General features: G+C 48.5%; 1 protein-coding gene across 12 annotated transcripts in view; it reads right to left on the reverse strand.

The window, feature by feature from the left end:
• DDX4 (DEAD-box helicase 4) overlaps positions 1–25,372 on the reverse strand; it is a 114,608-nt gene that overhangs the window by 79,100 nt on the left and 10,136 nt on the right. For 3 of the 12 annotated variants that reach the window (XM_059725173.1, XM_059725171.1, XM_019495994.2), the window contains exons 1-2: positions 21,338–21,543; positions 14,702–14,765 (exon numbers count right to left, since the gene is read on the reverse strand). The exons of 1 other annotated variant lie outside the window; for it this stretch is intronic. In XM_059725173.1, coding sequence (XP_059581156.1) covers positions 14,702–14,765; positions 21,338–21,409 — 136 coding nt within the window. In that variant the 5' untranslated portion in view covers positions 21,410–21,543. Of the gene's footprint in view, positions 1–10,700; positions 10,755–14,701; positions 14,766–21,337; positions 21,546–25,372 lie in introns of those variants that run through there. 8 more of the 12 variants (XM_059725167.1, XM_059725176.1, XM_059725172.1 and 5 more) reach the window with 5 other exon arrangements.

Consider the following 25,372-nt stretch of genomic DNA (forward strand, 5'->3'; position numbering starts at 1 on the left):
AGCTACATGACTGATCTGACCTAGCTAAGTGTTCCTCCCAATCTATGTCTGGGTAATTGAAGTCACCTATGACAACCAAGTCCCTTGCACACATGGCCTCTGTCTTTAGTTCAGAGGCCTGTAGTAAATGCCCACAGTTGGGTCTCTCACCTTGTCCCCCCTGCCCAAAAGCTTGATGCAGACGGTTTCAAGCTGCTTATCTTTCGAGCCAATGTCAGCCTCCGAAGAGGTGTACTGCTCCCTCACATAGAGAGCTACCCCTCTGCTTTTTCTCCCTGCTCAGTCCCTTCTGTGCAGGGTGTAGCCCTCTATGGCTACGCTCCAACCATGTGAGGAGTCCCACCAGGTCTCCATGATCCCTACCAGGTCATATTGCCCACTAGAGAACAAAAGGGCAAGCCCCGGCCTTGTCGCATACAAAGAGCAGGGCAACAGCTCTACAGACCCCAGTTGCAGCTGCTTGCAGCCTCCCTGTCACCTGCTGCAGGCAGCCCGGGTTCCATGGTGGGTGGCAGGGGCCTGCGGGCCAGCTTGTTGCTGACAGCAGATGCACACATGCCTCGGGGCAGATGGCAGGGGAGGGGCCAGGGCTGCACTGCCACAACAAGGATCAGGACCCTCACAGCTCCCTTGCCATCCATCCCTGCCAGACCAACATTTTACAAGTTGAGGCTCCCCAGTGTTTTTGGCACTCTGCCCAAAAATGTTGCCAACTCCTGCTTTAGAGCCTGGAAGGTTCCTAAGCTGATTGGGGTTCCCAGCCTCTGGAGCACATCATGGCTGGAAGCTCCAGTCAGCTGATCAGGACTCCCCCAGCTGAAAGCCCCTGCCAAACTATCAAAGCTTCAAGGCAGGGGAACATGCCATGCACTCCCACAGCTAGTATGGGTGCACCAATAACGATTTTCTTAGCCATATCTATAGGCGAGTATTAACCAACCATAATCAGCCAATGCCAATCCGGTAACTGACATTTAGTAATAATGCAAGGCATTTTAAACTACTGACATAAACCTTTTCTTTGGCATGCTCCAGCAGCCTCTTAAGTCACATGTATCAGTATCTTGGCACTTAAAAATGGCAGCAGGGGCACTTGAACTAAAGCTTATTCAATGAGATTTAGTTCAAGCACTGCTGCCACCATTTTTAAGCATGGGGACACTGATGCATGAGATGCTATGGGACTTTAATTAGAGCTGTCAGAACCCCTCTAATCAAAGTGCTGCCCCCACCCCTGAAGCACATGTAAAAAAGTGCCAAGGGACATGTCCCTGAGCCTGTCCAGCTCAGCTGAGGGGGAAGGTGTGAGCCTTCCTGGCTCAGTAGTCTCTGGGCCAGGCTCCTTGCTTTCCTCCCTCTGCACAGGGCAGATCCCCCTCTACAGCCAAGCCCCAGGAGCTAGACTGCAGCAGGGGGAAAGACGCCTTTTCCTCCTGGTGCTGCTACTGCCAGGAGCAGAGCAAGTCCCCATGCCCACAGGGGAGGCTGAATGACCTGGCCCTGGGAAGGGCAGGATCCAGGTGGGCTGAGGGTAGGATGACACATGCCTGCCTCTCCTCCCTGCTCTCCCCCTCCCACTGCCATGGCTGGAGCAGAGCCAAACAGTGCAAGGGCACATGTTAGCTGCCCACTGTGGGCTTGGGGCTCTCCGCCCTGCTGCCTTCGCCCTGGAGCCCCACACTGACCCCTTGCCAGCCCAGCAGTGGGGGAGCTGTCTTAGAATGAACTACTGGGTTCAGAAGATTCCCCGTGCTTGAACAAAGGACGTACTCATAGATTTCATAGACATTAGGGCTGGAAGGGACCTTGGAAGATCATCGAGTCCAGCCCCCCGCCCAAAGGGCAGGACGTCAGTTGGGGTCATAGGATCCCAGCAAGATGAGCATCCAGTTTCATCTTGAAGGTGTTCAATGAAGGCGCTTGAACAACCTCCGGTGGCAGGCTGTTCCAGACCTTGGGGGCTCGGACAGTAAAGAAATTCTTCCTTATGTCCAGCCTGAAACGATCTTGTAGTAGTTTGTGACCATTCGTCCTCGTCATCCCTTGGGGCGCTCTGGTGAACAAACGTTCACCTAGATACTGATGGTCACCCCGATAAACTTGTAGGTGGCCATCAGATCACCCCTGAGCCTGCGCTTTTCCAGGCTAAAGAGCCCCAGGGCTCTCAGCCTGTCATCGTAGGGTCTGCTTCCCCGACCTCTGATCATGCACGTGGCTCTTCTCTGGACTCTCTCAAGCTTCTCCACATCCTTTTTGAATTGTGGAGCCCAAAACTGGACGCAGTACTCCAGCTGCGGCCTCACTGAGGCCGAGTACAGGGGGAGAATGACATCCCGGGATTTGCTTGAGAAGCATCTATGGATGCAAGCCAGCGTTTTGGTCGCTATACTAGCCGCAGCATCGCATTGCAGGCTCATGTTCATCTTGTGGTCAATGATGACCCCCAAGTCTCTTTCTTCCATAGTGCTAACCAACATAGCACTGCCGAGCCTATAAGGATGCTGCGGGTTTTTTTTCCCCAAGGTGGAGAACCTTGCATTTATCGGCGTTGAACACCATCAGATTCTCATCTGCCCACTTGCTGAGCCTGTCCAGGTCAGCCTGGATCATCCGCCTGTCTTCTGGTGTGGATGCTTTGCCCCAAAGTTTGGTGTCATCAGCAAACTTGGCCAGTCCGCTTCTGACTCCAGTGTCCACATCATTAATGAAGATGTTGAACAGTATGGGTCCAAGGACAGAGCCCTGGGGGACCCCACTGGTCACAGGACACCACGATGAGTGACTTCCATCAATTACTACCCTCTGGGTCCGAACCCGGAGCCAATTTTCCAGCCAGTGGATCGTGGGGGACCCAAGGTGACAATTGGCCAGTTTCTCCAAGAGACGATCATGGGACACCAGATCGAAGGCTTTTTTGAAGTCAAGATATATGACATCAATCTCATCTCCCTTGTCCAAGTGATAGGTCACCTGGTCGTAGAAAGAAATGAGATTGGTCAAGCAAGACCTACCCGCAACAAACCCGTACTGGCTATCCCTTAAGATGTTGGCGTCGGCCAGTCCATTAAGGATGGCCTCCTTAATAAACTTTTCTAAGATCTTCCCCGGGATAGAAGTCAGGCTGATGGGCCTATAGTTAGCCAGATCCACTTTCCTCCCTTTCTTGAAGATAGGCACCACATTGGCCTTCTTCCAGTCTTCGGGCACTACACCAGAGTGCCAAGAGTTTTCAAAGATCCGCGCTAGAGGCTGGGCTATGATGCTCGCCAGCTCCTTGAGTACCCTGGGGTGAAGACTGTCAGGGCCGGCTGACTTGAAGGTATCCAGCTTCTCAAGATGTTCCTTCACAAAGTCAGCATTAATGGAGGGCAGGGGATCACCCTCACCCGGACTTCCCGGCCCTGTAGCGGGCATGGGCGTCCCATGGGGCTGATGAAAGACCAACGCAAAGTACCTATTTAATAGGTTGGCTTTTTCCTGGGCGTCAGTTGTCAGTTGCCCCATCTGGTTCAGCAGGGGTCCAATGTTGCCCCTGTTTTTCCTCCGGCTCCCCACATATCTGAAAAAGGACTTTTTATTGTCCTTGATGCTCAAAGCTAGCTGGAGTTCAGTTGCAGCCTTGGCTTTCCTGGTCAGTTCCCTACAGGACCGGACCAGTGCAGAATAATCCTCCTTGGAGGTGATTCCCATCCTCCATCCTTTGTAGGCCTTTCTTTTAAGCCTCAGGAGGTCTGCTAGGTCCCTGGAGAGCCAGGGGGGCTGCTGTGCCCTCTTGCTGCCTTTCCTCCGAGATGGAATAGACTTAGTTTGTGCATTGAGGATCGCTCCCTTGAGGAGCAACCACTCTTCTTGAACTCCCCTCTCCCTGTGGTCACAGTCCCTTAGGGCCTCACTGACAAGCCTCCTGAGCTTGTCAAAGTCGGCTTTCCTGAAGTCAAGGACTTCCGTGTTGCTGACCGACTTGCCAGCTTTTCGGCGGATGGTGAAGGTGATCAGCTCATGGTCGCTGTCACCCAGCTTCCCATCGATAACTAGGTCGCCGACTAGGTCATCCCCAGTAGCCAGCACCAGATCGAGCAGCACTTTGCCTCTCGTTGGCCCATAGACTTCTTGAGTCAGGTAGAGGTCATCCACGCATGAGAGGAAGCTCTGCGACCGCTCAGATTTTGCTGAGCGATCCTCCCACGAGATGTCCGGGTAATTGAAGTCACCCATGACAACCATGGTCCTGGAGCAAGCTGCCTCAGCCAGTTCCCGGGCAAACTCCTGGTCAAGCTCAGGACTTTGGGTGGGAGGTCTGTAATAGACTCCCACCATTGTGTCCCCTGTGCCGTGTTCCCCACGGATTTTAACCCAGAGGGTCTCCAGCCGTCCACCCTGGTCGCCAATATCGGCTTGCAGGGACGCGTAGCTTTCCTTAACATAGAGAGCTACACCCCCGCCCCTTTTCTCTACACGATCCCTCCTGTACAGGGCATAGCCATCTATCCCCGTGGTCCAGTCATGGTGGAGTCCCACCAGGTCTCCATGATCCCTATGACATCATAATTGTTTGCACTGAGCAGGAGGATGAGCTCCTCCTGCTTATTCCCCAAGCTCCTGGCATTAGTGTAGAGGCAGGCAAGTGCCCCCTGGGGGGCTCATTCCTTGCCCACAGATTTTACCAGGGCTGGGGCTGGGGTGGGCTCCCTTGAGTGCCGTGATCCGCTGGCTTTGCAAGGATTGTTCAGTGGGCCAGCAGTGGCGGTAGTCCCCCCGTCCCCCAGCAGGCTTAAAGGCCGGTGGAGCAGGTCAGCCAGTCTGGCTGAGAAGAGCCTCCTCCCTAGGGGAGAGAGGTGGAGACCATCTCTTCCCAGCAGCTCGCTGCCTCTCTCGCCAAAGAGTGGGCTGTGGTCATGGAAGCCAAAGCCTTCCTGACGACACCAGCGCCGCAGTCTTTGGTTGACCACATAGATCCTCCTGTCCCTTCTCAGCCCATAGCCTGAGACTGGGAGGATTGACGAGAACACCACCTGTGCCCCCAGACCCTTAAACCCCGCTCCCAAATCCCTGTAGCGCCTCATGACCTGGCTGGGAGTGCTCCGAGCCGTGTCATTGGTGCCCACATGAATAAGGAGCATGGGATAGTGGTCTGTGGGTTTGAGGAGCTTGGGGATCCTCTCCACAATGTCTCGGATGCGGGCCCCTGGGAAGCAGCAGACTTGCCGGGCTAAGGGGTCAGGGTGGCAGATTGGCCCCTCCGTCCCCCTCAGGAGGGAGTCTCCCACAACAAACACCTTACTTTTTGTCTTGGGGAGAGCAGGGGCGGGAGTTGCAGTTAGGCCCATGTTGCCTGTGGGGGCCGGCAACTCAGCAGGCTCTGCTGGGGCAGCAAGAGGTGCGTACCTGTTGCTCAGTTCTGGTGGGGGAGGGGCCTTGGTGCGGCGGGCCTTAGGGCCCTTGACCACCTTGGTCCATGCCCCTGGCTGGACACAGCAGGAGGTCCCAGAGTCCTCCTCTGGCCTGGAGGGAGACTGTGATCTACCCTCTGCCTCCCGGGGGAGAAGGGCCTGGCAGTAGGAGTCTATCTCCTGCTCGCAGTCCCTGATGGCACGCAGTCTGTGGACTGTGGCCTGGAGCTCCTCCAGCTGGCGTGCCAGAGACCCCAAAAGGGAGCAGACCCCGCAAGGGGAGGTCGCCATGCTCCCAGGCCCCAGAGCCTGGAAAAGGGACAGGCAGCCCCCGCAGCCGAGAGCCAGGGGCTCCGTCTGCGTGGAGCCCGGAACCAGGGGCTCCGTCTGGGTGGCCGTCTCTGAGGTGCCAGAGGGGGGGGCCGCGGAGCCCGAGGGGACCCTCGGGGTGCAGCGCGTGCCCATCCGTGTCATGCCTCAGGTAGGCTGGCTACGGCTGGGACTGTCTACCCTTGGGGGTGCGCAGGCAGGGTCTGGCGCCCTCCCGCACGCCCTCCCGTGCAAACTCCGCGCTAACTCACACGCCAGCAGAGAAGCGCGCCTGTTTGTGCAGCCTGTTCGTGCGGCTCCGGTCACGTGGCTCCCTGGGGGGCTGGGCGAAGTAGGGGCCTGGGCGGGGCTTGACCCAGCCCGGCTCCACTCAGCTGCCGCCTCCCACACACACACTAAGGGGGTTAGCCCCTTCTCTCCACGGGCCCCGCTTACCCCGGCTGCACTGGGGGTCAGCGGGGGGCTCCGCGGCTGCTGGAGGGTTTCTGGGGGGCTTCGGGGGAGCGGGGGTGCAGCGAGCTTTCACCCGCGCGTCTCTCGCCGCTCCCGCGTCTAACTCTACTCACGGTTGTTCTCATCCTTGCAAAGCTTTATTTAAGGATACTCGCAGAGGCAGGTGATAGGACAGAGCAGAGAGGACGGTCACTTCACATTGGCCCTAGGCAGCAGCTGCCACCCCGCATAGTTCCCCTAGCCCCGGAATGTCCCGATCCCGGGGATGCGATAGTCTGCGCCAGGGCTCCGTGCAAGACGGAACTTTTGCCAGAGCTGAGGAACCCGTCGCAACTCAAGAACGTACAGCTTATATAGTCTGGAGTAAATAACATTATCTCAAGCTAAGAATTTGGGGATGAGTCGTGATCCAACACACCTGGTGTTTACCACATTCCACTGTATTACAACATTCTACTATCTAGGTTCGTGGTTCGGTCACGCTCACAGAGCAGGAGACTACGTGCCGTTTTGCCAGCCTACTATGGAATCAGCATGCAGAACTCCTGTTATTAGCATTAGCAAAGCTCTTACTATTACAGGAGCACAACTCACCACCCCCACTGCTGCCAGGCAGGCAGAAAGCACGTGGCTGGCATAGGTCTCCCAGGGAAAAGGCAGCAGAACAGTGAGCCCTGAGCCCACAACAAACAGCCTGTATTTACCCCACACGCTAATCTGAGGGGAGACATTCCCCTGCCCCCACAAGGGGTGCACACAGCAGCATGGAGCCACTCCCAGGATAAGTCACCCATTGCTCCGCCCTGCCCTGGCTTGCATGCACCACCCTGGCCGGGCAGTGCCCCTAGCCCCCGCCCCACTCCTTCCCTCCCTCACCATATCGGGGCTTCAAATCTGCCCCCGCCCCTCCAACCCCATCCTCTCCACAGACTTACCTGAACAGAGCTGCTCTCCATGCTGCCCAGTTGTATTCGTGGCCACGTGCATGTGTGCAGCCATGCACATGCACCCCGCATCCCGCTCCCGGCAGCCCCAAGCAGGATCCCTTGCAGGCTAGAATGCTGCCCACCTGCAAGGGGAAACCAGAGTGCCCCAAGGAAAAACAAGGACCAACGGTCATAAACTCCTTCAAGACTGTTTTAGGCTGGAGATAAGAAAAATGTATTTACTGTCTGAGCCCCCAACATCTGGAATAGACTCCCTCCAGAAGTGGCGCAGGCACCTACTCTGGATTCATTCAAGATATGCTCAGATGCTTATTGTGCTGGGATCCTTTGACCCTAGCTGACTTCCTGCCCTTGGGGCAGGGGGCTGGACTTGATGATCTTCGAGGTCTCTTCCAGCCCTAACGTCTAGGAAACCTGCTATTTCCCAAGGGACCCAGGCATCTGGGGGTCCCAGCCCCATGGGGGAGAGGGAACCCAGGTGTCCAGGGCCCTGGCCAGAAGGCATAATTATCAGTAAGCATTATTGGCTACAATGGCCAAAAAAAGACAATAGCTGATATTGTCAGTTCCCGTTTATTGGTGCCAATCCGATAGGCAACCAATGCATTGGTGCACCTCTAGCAGCTAGGAACCAAGTTTGAAGGGGGAACCCACAATCTGATATGGGATCCTACAATCGCACTTCCTGCCATGCATGTGGCAGAAAGCACAATTGCTGGGATCCCACAACACGTGTTAAGTTAACTGCGTGATGGGATCTATCAGGGACCTAAGTATCAGCATCAGTATCAGATCAGCTGATCATCTATCAGCCTGCCTCAGGTTTCTGTTGTTGGCAGTCTAATCTCTGACTGAGAGAACCCCAACCGTTTACTCCACAGATCAGTCAAGACATAATTCAAAATGATGTATCCAGCACCCATCTAAATTCAATACTCTTTGCAACAATACTAGTCATAGCTTCATAGATTGTAAGGCAAGAAGGGACCTCAAAAGATCGTGTCCAGTCCCCTGCACCAAGCAAAAAAGGTAACTGGGGTCAGGTGACCACAGCAAGGTGACTGTCTCATCTCCTCTTGAAGATTTCCAGGGTAGGTGACTGCACCACCTCTGGAAGGAGCTTATTCCAGTCTGGACACCCTGACTGTGAAGAGGTTTTTTCTAAAGTTGAGCCTGAATCAGTCTTCCAGGAGTTTGTGGCCATTACTCCTAGCTTTCCCCTTGGATGCCCTGGTGAAGTTGCTCACCAAGCCCTTGATGTACTCCCCTAGTGTAGCGGTACACTACTACCAGGTACCCTCTCAGCCTTCTTTTCTTAAGGTTGAAGTGTGTCAGATCCCTCAGCCTTTTGTCATATGGCTTGCTGTGTAAGACTCTGATCATAAGGATGGCTTTCCTTTGGACTCTCTCAAGCTTGTCCATGTGCTTGTTAAAGCACAGCGTCCAGAACAGGATGCAGTACTCCAGCTATAGTCTCAGCAGTGCCAAGCAGAGCAGAAGAATCACCTCCTTGGCTTTGCTGGCGATGCATTGATTGATGCATGCCAGGATAGTATTTGCCCTACTGGCTACAGCATCGCACTGCCGGCTCACATTCATACTGTGGTCTATTATTACCCCCAGATCCTTTTCAATCATGGTGCTAGTCAGTTTGGTGCTGCCACGCCAGTAGGTGTGTTGGGGGTTGCTCATCCCGAGGTGAAGCACTTTACATTTGTCAATGTTGAACTTCATCAGGTTCCGATCCATCCAACTTGCTAGCCTGTCTAGTCATTGCTTTGTATGGAGTAAAAGTTATACAGACAGCTCCCATACCTTCATCAGCACATTCAGTTGGTTGGAACTTGTTATCCAAATAATTCACTTGCAGTTCTCAGCCACTTTCAACTCCATAAGTACCACAGATACCAGTGTTGAATATAACCCTCAAATACTCCAAAGAGCCAATGTCTAGCAAATCTCTTATTGAATAAGTCCTTCAGAAGGGAAGCTGCTCTGATAGATACAGTAGGCAGGCCAAGTATTCACCCATACGAGTGAAAGAGTTGGTGGTCTCCATCTTCAAAGGCTAACCCATGCTAAGCACTCTGGACTAGTGTTGGGATGGATTTGGAAGGGTGTTGGGAAGGATTTGTCTCCTGAATGATACAAAAGAGTGTGGCACATTTTTGCATTCCCTCACAGCATAACACAATCTTCAGGTATTCTTCTGCAGTGGTTTTCACCATTTTTTTTTTATTTTTTTTTTAAAGAGTCATGGCACACTCATAGGTTCAAGGCACCCCTCACTAAACTCAAGACACCTTTTGAAAATTGCCAGCTCTTAGTTTTCACTTGATTATTTACTACAGAGAAGTAATAAAGCAATTCTGTTGCGAAGAACTCAGAAAGACCACAATAGGTCAGAATGTTTTTAACACTATGGATTCCTAGTTGAAATCTAGGTTTATCCTGTGAATCATGTTTGTACATCTAACAGTGCTAACATTGTGTGGCACTCCAAAGCACTCCCAAAATGATCTCAAGACACCAGAGTGCCACAGCACCCTGGTTAAGAAATCACTGTTCTAGCACAATGACAGTTTGGGAAGCCACTGAACAATTTACCTTTCTGTTGAAGGTACCAATGAAATAAGGAAAGGCAAAATGAAAGAAAAGTATCAAGGCACAGAAGAAAATTCAGTACCAGATTAAAAGCTGGGAGTCCAATTCAATTGGGGTAACAAAGTTCCACAGCGTACATGAAGTGGAAACAGTATTCTTATTTGAACAACAAAATGAAAGGAAAAAGAAAAAAAAGATTCTGACATGAGATGCTATGCAAAGCAGTACAGATAAAGAAATAAACTGTACTGGACACAATTATTTTTGGTGCTCAAGAAGCAAAGCTCTAAATTTCTGAGGTAGACAGTAGTACAGTATAACCTCATGAATCCGGCATGCTCGGGACCAAGCACCTGCCGGAAATGTAAAGACTCCAGATTTTTTAAACCGGAGCAGAGGCTGGTCCCAGAGCAGCAGCCACAGCCAGAGTAGCAGCATGGGGCTGCGGAGGGTCAAGCTTCCCTTTCTGCTGCTCTGGGACCAGCCACTGCTACTCCCCAATGGAGTGTAGTTTAAAAAAAAAAGTGCCGGATTTTCAATAATTCCAGGTTTTTGATATCCAGATATATGAAGTTATGCTGTATAAAATCACATGAAGTAGTACCGAGATCTGAAAGTACTCAACCAACAACAATTGAGTAATGTTCACGGAATGCATTTAAGAACCTGAACACAAACTTTGTGAGCTAAGGCATCTCTGCTAGTCATTGCACTGAGTGTTCAGCACATTGATTACTACTATCAAGCATTAAAAACAAAGGCTAGAGCGGTGGTTCTAATCTCATTAGAGGAAGCCAAGCCTCAAGAGTTAGAAAGAATACTGCAGTCTTTAGAGAACACACCAGCCACACAATTTTGAACAAAGGCCATAAAGTAGTATATGTAAAATATATTCACCTGTGCACCCATCAAGTGTTGAAAAAAAGTCACATGCCTACTACACATGCACCCATCAAGTGAGTATTTTCTACTGTACCTTGACATCTAAAACTTCGACTCCTTTGAGGCCAGGTGCATATACTTCCAAAACCTAAAGGCCCAAAATAAATGGAATTTTATCATGATACCAGGCTGTTTTATGTAGTAACATTATTAAACCAGAACTAAAACGAAGCTTGAAAAAAAATGACAAAACAGCAGGCATGCAGATCTTTAGAATGGGAAACATAGCCTATACTGAGGGGGAGGGGGGCGGGCGGCGCAGCAGCAGCGGAAGGAAATCAAATTAGAGTGTTCACTTTCCTAACAGGTTAGGGTGAGGTAAGTAACTAACTGGTCTCATTTAAACTTTTTTTAAATCCAATTTCATTGGTTAAATGAAGCTGAGGCTGTATAAAAATGATATGAAAAATCTGTCCCATTATAATTTGTATTAATATTTGTAATCAAGTTACAAATTACTTCTGAATAACTTCTGAAAAGTAAATATACAAAATATTGAGAAAAGTTAGAACTACCCTTGGGCGCACAACTGAACTCACAAACAGTGCCACTGAAGTCACATTGTGGATCTTCAGAAAGGCAAACTACAGGTTATTAGCTAGCAAGGTCTTCTCAGTCTCAGGGGTTATGACATCCACTGAAGTTTGGAAGCAAGCAACTACACTGGCAGCTCTCAGCCTTTTTGGACTTGTGGTATCCTTCTAACTTGTGAATTGAGGGGCACCCAATTTCAATAACTAATTACAGTGCTTAACTCCTTGCAGAGGAACTGGCAGATAATTGATGAAGCAGGGACAATTCTGAACCCAAAGCAGCCTGCTTACCTCCTCGCGGTACCCTTCTAAAGTATCTGGAAGCACCCCAAGGTGCCATAGCACCCTGGTTGGGAATCACTGGACTAAACTTTTGCCCCTTGAAAATATATTCTGCAGGCTGAGTTGATAAGAGAATTGTCCATAAAAGTATAAATGAATGTCCATATACCAGCCACAGAGCTTACAAAAAACCACAAAACCAAAAAAGGCAATTTCTGAATGCTTGCTGTGGATGTTGCCACCATTCATGTGGAAAGGGGGTTATTAGGCAATGGCTTTAGTTTAAGATTAGGACTGGATGTATGAACTGATTTACATAGAGCACAAGCCAAAAAAAGACTCACTTTTAAACTTCTGAAAGACAAAACAGTAAGTCTGCCCTATGACATCAAGCAATTTTATAACATCTACTTTACAGAACATTATCAGCCTGAGTTGAAGTGGCTTTTAGAAGACAATAAACAAAGATATTGCTTATATTAGAAGTGAAATGCAAAAAAAATTAGCCATAATGCAACTTTATTTTCTTAAGTGCAAGGTGGTTGGAACATAGTCAACAATTTCACACACACACACACACCCGTCCACAGTCGTGTCAGGAGACTTTCAGATAAAGCATAAAACCCTTTCAGTTAGGCTATTAACAAATGAACAGCATCACCTCTACCTTCACCCCAGGGAGAGGGTCAGCAGGTACCCAGCCAAGAAGTTAAACCATTCTGAAGGCTGTTTCACAAGGATTCCTTTAAAAGGGATCCAGCAGAGATGGAAGCTAATCACCACAAATAAATAAAATTAGAAGAGCCTGTACCTATGCCTATTTAGAAAAGAATGGACCAAAGGTATTCCCTTCAGGCTGTTTGGGAAACCATTTTTAAGAACTGGGACCACTATAGCCAATCCTTCATCTTTCATGACCCAGATGCCTAGAAATTGTTTATTCCCTACTCTTCTGTCCTCTGCCTGTCTTGCCTAGCCTAGTAGATACCCAAACTGGTAGACTTATAAGTATTCAATCTAATGGTGACTGACTCAAGTTCATTAGATTGAATATATCAACCTGTCCAGAAGCAGACAGCCCTATCTAAGGACAAGATTTTAAAAGATAGTAGTGTTGGTTTCAGTTTTTCTTTAGATAGAGGATTTGCAGAGTGCCCAGCAAGGGGAGCTCCATGACACCATGTAAATCCGACGCTGCAATTATGAGAGAAATACTTGTTTGAATTTTTGGATTTAGTGGATTGAGATAAGGTTTAAACATTTCACACTGAAATAAAGGAAAAAGTGGGGAACACCCCACAAGCACCCATTTTGTATCAATTTATCTTGGTGGTAACTAACTACATCCGATTTTTTATGACATTTTTATGACTTTTAGAACATTTAACATTTGAAACATAGCCTCTACCTACACTGAGATCTTTGAATTCCAATACATTCTGAGCAAGTCACACAGAGGACCTAGATTACTTATAAGCTCCCTCAGGATGCCAATTGACATTTGGGCATTTTCCTAAATCTCAATACCACCAAGTATTAGACCTTATAGTTAACTATTTTAAGATGTTTCAATATAAATGCAACAAATCCTTAATAAAAAAGGGTGCTTCCCCCCCCCCCCCCTCCTTTGAGCTATGAAACCCAGTTTGCATCACTTAAGCTTTTGCAGTTAGTTAATGGCATTTTGCTAGTATTGCTCAGGTTCAGTCTGGTCCCATTCACAACAGTGATTTCCAAGTTGTAAAAACACAGGGGTCTGACAGACATGGGAAAAACAAATATGCTCTACCGGAAGCAGCAGCATGGGTACTTAGACCTGGCTCTGCAGCATTTATATAGATCGGGTGCTTCAACAGGGATTTTTTGAGCTTTTAGCTAAAACTAATTCAATCAGCTATTAGGTAAACTACCCAAAAAGCCCCACTAAAGCGCCCAGTCTCTACAGATGTTGGGAAAGCCAGGTACAACTAAGGTGCTGCCTCTTCTGGGCATGCGTTGGGCTCAGTATGGGAGCACGTCGGGTTTAAAGTAAAAGAGCCAGTCCTGTTCCGCCCCGCCCCCCTCCCCCACCCTCTGCAAGCAGCTGTAATTATAGCAGTCTGAAGTTAGGCTTAAAATGCTTCATTCAATGAAGTCTAAGTGCAAACCTTGATAGTTCTGTCATTTTTTATATTTCTCTGGCTGAGAACTACAGCAAAAGAATGTCTTGCCCAACAAATGCCTTACAAACTAAGAGTAAGAAACAGTTAAATATACCTCACGTAGTATTAACAGAACCCCTACAACAGAGACTGGAAGTTTTCACTTCAGAACTACTGGATTTGACATTACTATACATGCAGTTAGCTAATTATTGGAGGATCATCTTAAAATCTGTCTGTCCCCCCTACCACTGAAGCAGGTAAAGCAGTGGTAGTGGGGCAAGCAGTGGGGGGTCAGGCAACATGACCTCTCCCCCTTGCCCCTTACTTCGTATCCTCAACCCCGCCACTTGCCCCCAACCCCATGCCTACGCTTCCTAGCACCTGCCCTTCCCTCCATTTCACTCCTACCCTTCCCCCCACCCCGTTACACCACTTCAGCCATTACTGATCCAGGCTGGGACTAGAGCAAACATATACTCTGTGCCCCAGGCTGCAGCAAGGCCAAAGCAAGAGTAAGCAGCAGGCTACAGAGGAGGAGGAAGAGGGTGGCGGCGTGGGGAGGGATGTCAAGCTGTAGCTGCAGCTCTGACCTCAACACCAGGTTGGGGTTGGAGCTGCCTGCCCCTTCCACCATACTCAAATGCAAGTTAAGAGACTTCTGTCCCTCCCCCTGTTAAATGGGGGGGGGGGGGGGGGGGGGGGGGGACGGACTTGTCTTGGATTCAAGTAAATACAGTACATCATCATGCTTCATTCCTAGAAGATGCTCAAATTATTTAAGTAAAACCATTAAAAATTAATATTCCTCAAGAACGAAAATTTGAGTTCTCCTTGTACTTGCACCAAACCCTTGAAAATTATCTAGTTGAAAAGGTAGTCACTAGTTTACAAAAAAAGACTTAACCACTGTTCTAATTTGTGCTCAGTATGCATATTTCATAAATACCTAACTTAACCAAATTTGCACTGGAAGTCAAGACGATAACAGTTTAAAAGTTTGAGGATGCAAACTTCCTATATCCCCAAAAATCAATCTGGTTGAACTATTACAGTTAAAAGTATCATAACACACATACCTGTTGAATTCGTGCTTTGACTGCAGTTAAATGAAGATTCGTTTGGTCTTCCAGGGAAGCCATCCTGCAACCATCAGACATATTACATTCATTTGATTTGAAAATGCATGTACAAATTATATATCCAACAATGAAAATCTGTTAAACTTCCCATAAACCCAGATCAAATACTGTTGTACTAATGTACACATTTATTTGTTCAGTAATAATATAGTTTATATTTTAGTCTCCTTTACATTACTGCATACTACATGAGTTTTTTGGCAATGTACAAGTATTTAACTACAACTACTAAGTTACACTGAGCAATCTTGCTTGCCACATGCTTCCAGGCCATTATTAATAGACAAATACTTCAGAACAGGGGTCATCAACCAGGGGTACTTACGAAGGCCCTAAGAGGTATGCGCAGGTGGGCAGGACAGAGCACCGCCATGTACCATCCTCCACTGCCGCGCAGGTGCCACCCGCCCAGACACAGGGAGTGGGAAAAGCTTGCATGTGGTGGCTGTTCCATCACTCCGCGTTCGGTCACACACCACCCCTCCTCCCACTCTGCATCCGACGATCGGGGGTACACTGATCCAAAAATGTTGAAAACCCCCACTTCAGAAGAATGGGAAGTGCAAAAGGAGATCAGCCTGGCTAGACAGCCGTCTCTTCAGCGCGTTGAAACTCAAAACCCCTCCAAAAAATGTGAAAGCTTGGTTATATGTATAGGGAAGAGTACAATAATTAATCCCATGGGTGTTTAGGGAGAAGAACAGAAAGGCCATATCATTTAAAATGCAACAAGCAAGGAAAATAAAAGGCAAAAAACAGGACTCTATAAGTACGCCAATAAGAAGAAAACCAAGGAAACCATAGGTCCCTTACAGAATACAGAAAGCAATCTAGTTACAGATAACGCAGGTAAAGTTCTTTTTACTTCGGTTTTCACAAACAGGGGCTGCTACCAGGTGACAAGCACAGTTCGCAGCAAAGATAGGGAAGGAGACAAATAGCCTAAAGATAATGGCAGAACAAGTAAGGGATTATTTAGAGAAGCTAGATACTTTCAAGTCTACGCAGCTGGATGGGGTGCTGAAAGAATTCACCAAAGCAATTTCTGAGCTATTGACTATTCTCTTAGAGAACTCAGAGGCCAGGTGAGGTCCCAGATAACTAGAAAACAGCAAATACAGTGCCTGTCTTTAAGAAAGGGAAGGAGAATCCAGGGAGCTGCAAAACAGTCCACCTGACTTGGGCAACTGGAAAGATCATGGAGCAGGTCATCAAGGAATCAGTTATGATGAAGCACCTGAAGGAAAACAAGGTGAACAGACACAGCCATCATGCATTCACCAAAAGCAAAATTAGCCCGATTAACCCAATTTCCTTTGGTGATAAGCTGACAGGTTCTGTAGATGGAGGGAGAACACTGAATGTGATCATGCACCTTGACTTTCACAAGGCTTTTACTATCATTTATCATGACATTCTCATTAACAAGCTAGGATCATACGGACTAAAGAAAACTCAAGAGGATACATAACTGGCTGCATCATTTGTGCTCAACAAGTACCAGCTCAATATCTAGTTGGGAGGAGATCTCAAGTACGGTTCCCAGGGGTTTGTCCTGGGCTCAGAGTTATTCAAATCATTAATGAAGATAATAATGGGATCAAGTACATACTTGGCCAATTTGTGGAAAATACCAAGTTGGGTCTAGTTGCAGAGACTCTGGAAGGTAGGAATAGGTTCCAGAATGACCTGGACAGACTGGAAATATGGTCCACAATCAACCAGATGAGACTCAACAAGGACAAGTGCAAAGACCTGCACCTGGGATGGAAAAACTGCATGCACAAATACAGACTTGAGGAATGACTGGCTAGGCTGTAGTACTGCAGAAAAAGTTCCAGGGGTTAGAGTAGACCATAAACTGGGTACGAGCCAACAGTGCAGTCCTGCTGCAAAACAGCCAACGGTATACCAGGTTACAGCAACAAGAACGTCACCTGCAAATCAAAGGAAGCAATTCATCCTTTCTATTCACCACTGGTGAGGTCTTACCTGGAGCACCATATCCAGTTTGGGGGGGCCCCATGATTCAAGAAGTATGTGGACAGATTGAGATTCAACAGAGGGCAACAAAAATTACTAGAGGCCTGGGAAACATGACTTACAAGGAGAAGCTTAAAGAACTAGGGTAATTTAGTCTGGAGAGGAGAAGACTAAGGGAGGATTTGATAACAGTCTTCAAATACCTGAAGGGGAATTACGGAGAAGAGAGACTCTCTATCCTGTAGTCATGAGAGACAGGACTAGGAGCAATGGCCTCAAGCTGCAGTAGGGAAAGTTTAGGCTGGTAAGAAGAACTGCCTGACTATGAGGTGGTCAAGCACTGGAACAGGCTACCTAGAGAGAGTTTGGACTCTCCATCGTTGGCAATTTTCAAGAGCAGGTTAGACAAACATTTTTGTAAGAAAATTTTCTAAGCGAGAAGTAACTAGATTTCCTGCAAATCAGTAAAATAAAACAGTCTTTAAGATACAGAAAACAAAATATTGTGGAAAAAAGTAATAAAGCAGAGACTTATAGCTGCAAAGCTTAAAAAAAAAAATGAACAATAAGGCAAATCCTATGGGAATAGTAGGGGGACAACTGGGAGCTTGTTCAGAAGAGATGGCAGATCATGTCAGACAATTTTCTAAGAGATTTATAAAAGATTACATACCTCAAAAGTAAAGAATCCCCCAAAAGCAAACAATTTGGAGCTAACTTAAGGATTCACCCCTGCCTTAATGAGAAAAAGAAAATAAACAATTCCTGAATAGCTCCAAAGGGAGCACTTTGCTGGACTGTTGCCAAATAGACTAGAGGTATATTATTTACATACATGCACCCAGCTCAATGAAGATTTATGGTAGGCAGACAAATTGCACAACCCTTAGAAGAGCCCTTAAGCAAGCTGGTCAATCAGGGCTCCTGGTAGTGATATCTTTTGTTAGACCAACAAGAAAATTCTTTAATTGCAAGCTTTCAGGTACAAACACCCTCCATCAGGCATGGAAAAAAAGATTGTAAAAGTTCTCCTGAATAGACATGAAAGTTCATATTTTATAAGATTTCACAGAGGAGTCAATAAATGGAAAACTCCTCTGGGCAGGCAGTTCTTAGCTGGTAAGGAGTCTCTCAGCTCTCTTGTGAAGCTCTGTGATAATGCAAATTGCCTTGAACAAAAGCAGGAGCAGTATCTCAGGTTTCAGGTGGTTAAAGTTGCTTCCTCCTTGGGAAGTTATGAAGATTATTTAAAAAGTCCGCTAAAATCCAATATCTTCCATGTGTCAGGTATCCAGGTTGTAGCCTTACTGGTCTAGAAAGCTTGCAATTAAATTTTTTATTTTTTTTTTTGCAAAAACCTTGTTGGTCTACTAAAAGATATCACCTCTACCATGATCCTTAATTGCTTTTTCCTCCAGACCAATATGGCTACAACCTGGATACCTAAGCTGGTATATAATATTCATAAAAACACCACTCAGGGGTGTTTACCTTCTGCAGAAAAAGCCTTTTACAGAGGAAAGTGGAAGTATGAGCGCTATACTAGAAAAATCTTGTCCTAGAAATAAACTTAAAATCTCTAGTTCTACATTAGAGAAGGACCCTACAGCTTCTACACTAGTCAGTGGAACCCTCTCAAACATATTTAAGTGGACATAGGTGCCTAGTTCATCACTGCTGATCACTAACCACACAACCTCTGGCTACTTCAATAAGGCAGAATTCCCATATAAAAGAAAGGTCAAATCAGGGGTGAAGTAAGATAGCTCTCTATGGAGACAATGTGCTGCTTTTTGTAAAACCAATAGTATTCACTGCTCCTTAGAAACAACCGTATTCCAGACATGTTGATTCAGTTCAGTCTCTGAATATAACATTCATTATATATCATCAATTTTAGAAGTGCTGGTATTGTGAGCAACTGCGTTGGAATGAGGGAAACATACACTCTCTCTCTCTCCCTTCCTCCCCACCCCACCGCCTTCCAAACTTCCACCTATTTACATTTACAGACTTGTCACATTTTTAGCTTCTCTTCTACCTTGGAAATCTCAGAACAACAGCAGAGTCTTCCAATGCCTGAAGAACGGTGTTTGTTCCTGAAAGCTTGCAAAGACCTTTTTTCCAACTATTTAGTTGGTCTCACATCTACCCAAAGAACCTTGCCTGCCTATGTCCTTATACCAACACAGCCACAACAACACGTTGGGGGGGGGGAAAAAAATAAAAAAAGTCAGTAAGATATGCAATATACCCTTACAGAAAAGCACAAGAACTTTTCTAACAGTAATTATTTACCAATCTGGTCTAAATATAGCAAAAAAAAAAAAAAAAAAAATCACACAAAGAAGAGGTAAGGATAGAGATTTCTTGGATGGGATAGCCACCACTTAAGGGGGGAGGGGGGGGGGGATGTGTTCCCAATACTTCTCCTTCTACTCCAACATTTAAAAGTGCTCTCTGATTAAAGTGAAAGTGAAAGGCTTGGCAAGCTGTTCTCATCTATCTTGCTGGGAAAAATAAGAGGCCAATGCTGAGCACATTAATATTATACTAAGTTGAATGGTTGGGGGGAGAAAAAAAGTCAGCCTCCAACATAATAGCACGTTACGCAGTTCAGCTGAACTCTATAATAAACTGGTGTGCAAAACCTTGTTCTGCATCAGTCCATAGCACAGAATAAGAGTGCAGCAAGAAAATGGATTTCCTACATTTATGTTGTGTAACAGATGCATGCAGGCAAAACAAACAGAAAAAAACCCTTAAGCCACCACTTTTTCCAGACTCCTTTAAGATCCCTTGGTAAAGAGTTGCTTTCCCTTAGCCCTCCAAATTTGGCAACTCCATTTTTAACAGAATTCCTCCCTAGAATTTATCAAATAGGCAGCTGTTTAGGTCACAGCAGGTATTACCCAATTAGACCAACTCTTGCTGGGGGAAGATAGATCTTATCAAACTTGTGAAAACCCTAATGGGGAAAGAGTACCTCCCCAATCCTTTCAAATTAGAAATTTTACAGTAAAATGCATAAATAAATAAATAAATAAATATAGAGAAACACTTCCGGTAGACCACTTACCCCACTGAGCAACTGACACAGGTAGACTGAAGAGGAAAAAGGTTCATCTCTAAGATATATGCAATTTTAATACCCACAGGAAGACTAATCAAATGAAAGCTTGAGAAAAACCTGGGAAAGAAATTGAGCTGGAGCAGTGGAAGAGAATGTGGGCAAGAGGTTATTCATCTTCCATGCATGTTTTACACAAAGAAAGCCTTTATTAAAAATGATCCACGAACTGTACTCATCTCCAACTAGGATCTAACACACTTTTTCCAATGGTGATGCATCATGCTGGAGAGATTGTGAAGAAAGAGGCCCCTTTATCCATGTGACTGCTGTACCCAGAGGTCCAAATATGCTGGTGGAGGAAGTGACAAAACTAACTGTGGTGGATGGTAACAGCCCTTTGGATCCATTGGTTTGTCTACTGCAGTGGTTCTCCACCTTTTTAGTCCTAAGGCACCCCTCCAAAAGCACTGGCTCTTAGCTTTCACTCTTATTTTGAGGGTAGAAAACAAGAGCAATTCTGCTGTGGCAAAGAGCTAAGATTGTAAGAGGTTAGAATACTTTTGACACTACAGATTCCCATTTGAAATCTCTGGGTTTATCTTACGCACCATGTGTAGCTGTTTGTACAGCCAACAGTACTAGTGTGGTACAGCACTGTGTCACCCTTCAAAGGATCTCATGGCACCCCAGAGTGCCACAGATCCCTGGTTAGAAACAGACACTGCTCTACTGAATGTGTCCGTAGAGGGAATGAGTATGTGGAATGAAAAACTGATATCCTCCTTCTCAGCTGCTAGCAGTAATGCAGCTAGGGGTGGAGGGACATGGCCACCTGCCTTAGGCACCGACTTCAGAGCGCTGCCAAAAATCATTCCCCACCCTCGCAGTCTGTGGCCTGGCAGCAAGGCACCCACAGCACTGCTCCTGCAGCAGCAGCAGCATGTGCAGACACCACAGCGCTGCTTTAAGAGCAAGAGCTACGATGGGCAGACAACACAGGGGCAGCAGCAATAACACTCCTACACCCCCGCACAGCTGCACTCCCAGCTCTCCCACATGGCTTTCCCAGGTCACAGACCCTGCTTGCTACACCACGGGCTGCTAGAGGACACTTGCTCAAAAGGGAAGAATCACACACTCCTCCCACCTCCAGAAATGAGAAACGATAAACCACAGACTGTCCTGGCAATTCCAAAGCTGCCCCATCAGGCAAGATTATCAGGAATCACACAAAAAACCAAGGAGAGGGAATGAGAAAAGAGGGACACCTCGGCAAGAACGGCCAGTGACTGGGTCAGGCGCAGGTGCACGTGGCGCAGGAGCAGACGGCGGAGGACACGACCCCCATCTCGAAGGATTGGATATCGGGAGGGGGGGGGGGTCTGGGCCCACCCGGATCAGACCTCAGGCACTTCCACTGCGGCCTTTGCCGCCAGGGGCCCGCCCACAGGACTCACGACATGGGCCCAAGGAGTTCAAGCAGGGACCAGAGTGCCACCGCCCCGCGCGGGCCCTACCGGCTTCTCGGCGCCGGGCGCGCAAGGCGGTGCCGAGCCGCCGATCTCGGTGTCCCAGTCCTCGTCGCCCATCCTGCCGCGGGCGGGCGAGAACGGACGGGCAGACAGACGAACTGACGCGCCACGCAGGGGGCGGGGCAGGGGCAGCCCCGCGCGAGCCCGGGCCGCGCCGCCACAACGAGGCTTCTAGGAACGCGCCTGGCACGTGCCTCAGCTTCCCGCGGCCCCCGCCCGCCGGCCCGGCACGTGCTCTACCCCGGCCAATCGGAGCGCAGCCTCCCCTCCCCCGCCCCCGCGGCGGCGGGCGGCCGGAGGGGGCGTGCCCGGTCCCACGTGCGTAGGGCGGGGGGAGGGAGGGCGCTCGGCGCTGCGCAGGTGCAGACGCGCCCGCGCGAGGGCGGGGCCGGGCAGGTTGGTGCGGGGGCGGGTGTAGCATGACGCTCGCCCTAGCCCCGCCCCCTCCCGGCGACATCGTATTGTCCTTGCCCCGGCGTCTGCCTTTGTCCCGCGGCCTCGTAGTCAGCCTGAGGGTAGGGGAAACGGCACCTGACAAACTAACCACAGGGGATAATAATTGTACGTTTTTCTACGTGTGTGTATACATACATGTGTATGCACCCGTGTGTAGAGGTGTACATGTGTGCATCTGTACACCTAGCACAAGCTGCAGGTGCTGTGAAAGGATGTGCAGAAGACATTCATGGTACAGACCCTGCACCGTACAATCAGGGAATTAAGCAGCTAAGACCACCCCTCTTTTACCCTGATAGTTTGGCAATACCTGATGCTGCTCGCTTCAGGTGGATCTAATTGCAAGACCAATCCTGAGCCTTGGTTTCCAAGACACTGTGTTTGGCAAAAGTCAGCTCTGGTTTGCATGCACCAGTGGCTGAAGCCTCAGCCTTTCTGTTGACTCGGGAACACGTCTTAACAAGGATATGAATCTATGCACCTACTGGCACGGAGGGCACAATTCCTTGAATAGGTAGGCCCCATGCCAGCCCTCTAGCCAGCGCCCTGCAAGGCCCCTCTTCCAGCAGCAAAAATCGCTCCTAGTTTCTAGCACCCACAGCTTGGGCATGCTCAAGAGCCACAGCTGGAGACAGCTTCCCTGCCTCATTTCCAGCTGGCACAGCTGGAGTGAGAACATGTAGATGCCCTATGTCTGAAAGTGGCAATCCTAGGAGCAGAGAGGTAGTTAGCTAGGTTAGTCTGGTCAGGCAGAAGGCAGGGTAGATGTGCACCTTGTAGACCAACTTCTAGGAGCACCACACGCACTACATAGATGCATGCCCTATGTCTGTCTTTACTGGTGTCCTTGGCTGAAGAGTCATTATAATTTGCTAAGAATTTTGTTAAATTGCGTTTTTCTTATATCATCATTTCAAAGGCTTCATGTGGCTACTGTGCTCAATAAATCTCTAAACTAAATCATAATAAAGTTGCATCTTTGCCCTTTGACATTTATACTTTATAGTCATAAGAATTTTTCCCAATGCTGCTTAATATCTGACTGACTGAATAACTTACAGAACAAGAAATATACCCTTTCTCACAAGTTCAGGTAAATAGGTAAAAATTAAAAATGTAACACAATAATTGGGGGAAAATAATTTAAGAAAACATTTCAAATTGTTTTAGTAGAACTGAAACAAGTACAATAATAAGAGCACAAAACAAAAAAGAACAAAACACACCTGGCAGAAGCAAAGATTAAAAAAAATTTGCCTTATAAATGCTACCAACAGCCACAACAGCTTATTCTGTTATAAGGAAGTTTAGGTAAAGAGGAGTTATTTTGGTCCAGAGGCCTGTTTGTGCGACATACTGACATGAACAACATGTGCCCCTGGCGGCTGTGGGGGCACGGCAGCGGGAGCTCCCGCACTTGCCACTGGTGTAGCTGCGTGCAGCACCTACGCGTCACCCCTGCATACTGAACTATTTCAACATTACTGCTCCTGATACAGTGCAACTACATACACTGCTTCCAAGTATTGGACTGTTAATGCTTCAACTTATCTATTTTACCATGTTCAACAATTCCATGAAGTCAGGATTTACAGAAAAGCTCCAAGATACTTCAAGACCAGAAGAATATTCTGTTACATTAGGGTGCTTATTCTAGATGCCACTGATAATCAGTGACATTTTCTACGATTAGTCCACTAAAGCAGTGCTTCTCGAGCCACCGGTCAACAGTCCGCAGCGAGTTGCCAGGAAAGAAAGAAATATATTCACCGGTCCGCAGCGAGTTGCCAGGAAAGAAAGAAATATATTTTCAGAAGCATAACATTGATATGTCATAGCACCACAGTTATACGTTACAACACTCCAGGTGACGTCACATCGTGCGAGGTGAGGAAAGAGAAAGAAACAGCCGGTTGCGCATTTGTGTAGCGCTGTTACACGCAGTTGCTGCCACCGGCTGAACCCGGCACCGGTCCCTGGCCCACTGGAAAAAAAATTGCCAATCTGCCACATCAGATAATTTGAGAAGCACTGCACTAAAGAACACATTGCAGAGGAAATAAGCATCACTTTGCCATCTCCTGGTAGTAGTGCTATCCAGTAGCAATCCAAGGGACAGGGAGTAGGGTTATTCCCCCCTCTGCCTCCAGGGGATCGCAGCAGGGTCTGTCCTCCCTGACTGCCACTGCTTGCTCCCTGCTTGGGGCAAGCAGTGGAATAAGCCCCCTCCTGCCCCCCTCTCTCTGGCATCTGGCAGAGGGGGCTTATTCCACCAATTGCCCTGGGCACAGAGCAAGCAGCAGCAGCCGGGGCAGGCAGGCAGACCCTTCTGCGGTGCCCCAAGGGCAGACGGGGAAATAAGCCTGCTCCCTGCCCCACACCTAAGGGGCCCTGCCCACTGGCATCTGGCCCTCCCCACGCCCAGCCACAGGAGCAGCGAGGGGGAAGCAACCATGATGGGGGCAGCAGCCCCTGTCATGATTTCCCCGAGCACGAGCCTCTTCCCAGCGGGGAAAGCTGCTGTGGACTGCAGTGGTGGCAGTGTTGGGTGGGGCTTGGAGGGCTCTGGCCCCCTCCGAGCCCTGATGCTGCCGCATGCAATCCGCTGCAGCTCTGGTTGCACTGGGAAGGGGCTCACACTCCCCAACACTATGCTACCCCCATTAAGGGCCCTGCCCCCCTTGCTGCTGCAGCAGGTGGGTGGGGGCACAGCCAGACACCACCTGGCAGGGTCCCTTAAGCAGAGAGCAGGGACGACGGTTATTCCCCCTCCCTCTGGTGTCCAGCAGAGGGGTCTTATTCCGCCACTTGCCCCAAGCACGGAGTGAGCGCAGCAGCAGCACCGGCGGCAGCAGTTGGGGTGAGCAGATCTGGCTGTGGTCCCCCAGGGATAGTGGGGGTAGAGGGGAGAATAACCTCCTTGCCTGCCCCCACTGCCTCAGGGCAATGCCGGCCCAACGCTACAGCAGTGAGGGGGAGCACCTGGCAGACCCAGCTCCGGTCCCTGCTAGTGGAACAGGGAGGGGGGAATTAAACCCCTCTCTCACCAGACCCCCATCCCCTTCTGTCCCTGCTCCAGCTGCAGAGCAAGGGTCAGGGCCAGCCCCTGCTCTGCTGGCACAAAGAGCCCAGCCCAGAGAGCATGCTGGGATGCTGGGGGACTCTGGTTTAAGTTAACCCAGGAAGGGATCTGGGACAGACATTTCATAAACCGGTATGAGCCAGATCAGTTGAGTCTGATACTACATTCAACCAGGTTTATCTCAAACTGGTTTCAGCCATTTTGAAACTGGTTTTTGTGCACTGAATGTCTGTTATATTACAGGTTTAAAGTAGTTTCTGATCACTTAAACCAGTTTATGTGTAATGTCTGTCCCTAGTCAGTGGGAGTTCCTGGACAGCATTAATATTCCTCAAGGGAGTCACTGATTTAGGAACAGTTCTTGGCTAGTGTCACATTGTTTAATACCAGCTCAAGTGCTTCCTAGTTAGTGACTTTTATTAGATGTTTCTGTTCTCAGGCCAGGGCCCAGATTGTGCTAAAGCAGGGATCGGCAACCCCCA

This window comes from Alligator mississippiensis, chromosome 3 (genome assembly GCF_030867095.1).
Source record: "Alligator mississippiensis isolate rAllMis1 chromosome 3, rAllMis1, whole genome shotgun sequence".
Taxonomy (NCBI): domain Eukaryota; kingdom Metazoa; phylum Chordata; order Crocodylia; family Alligatoridae; genus Alligator; species Alligator mississippiensis.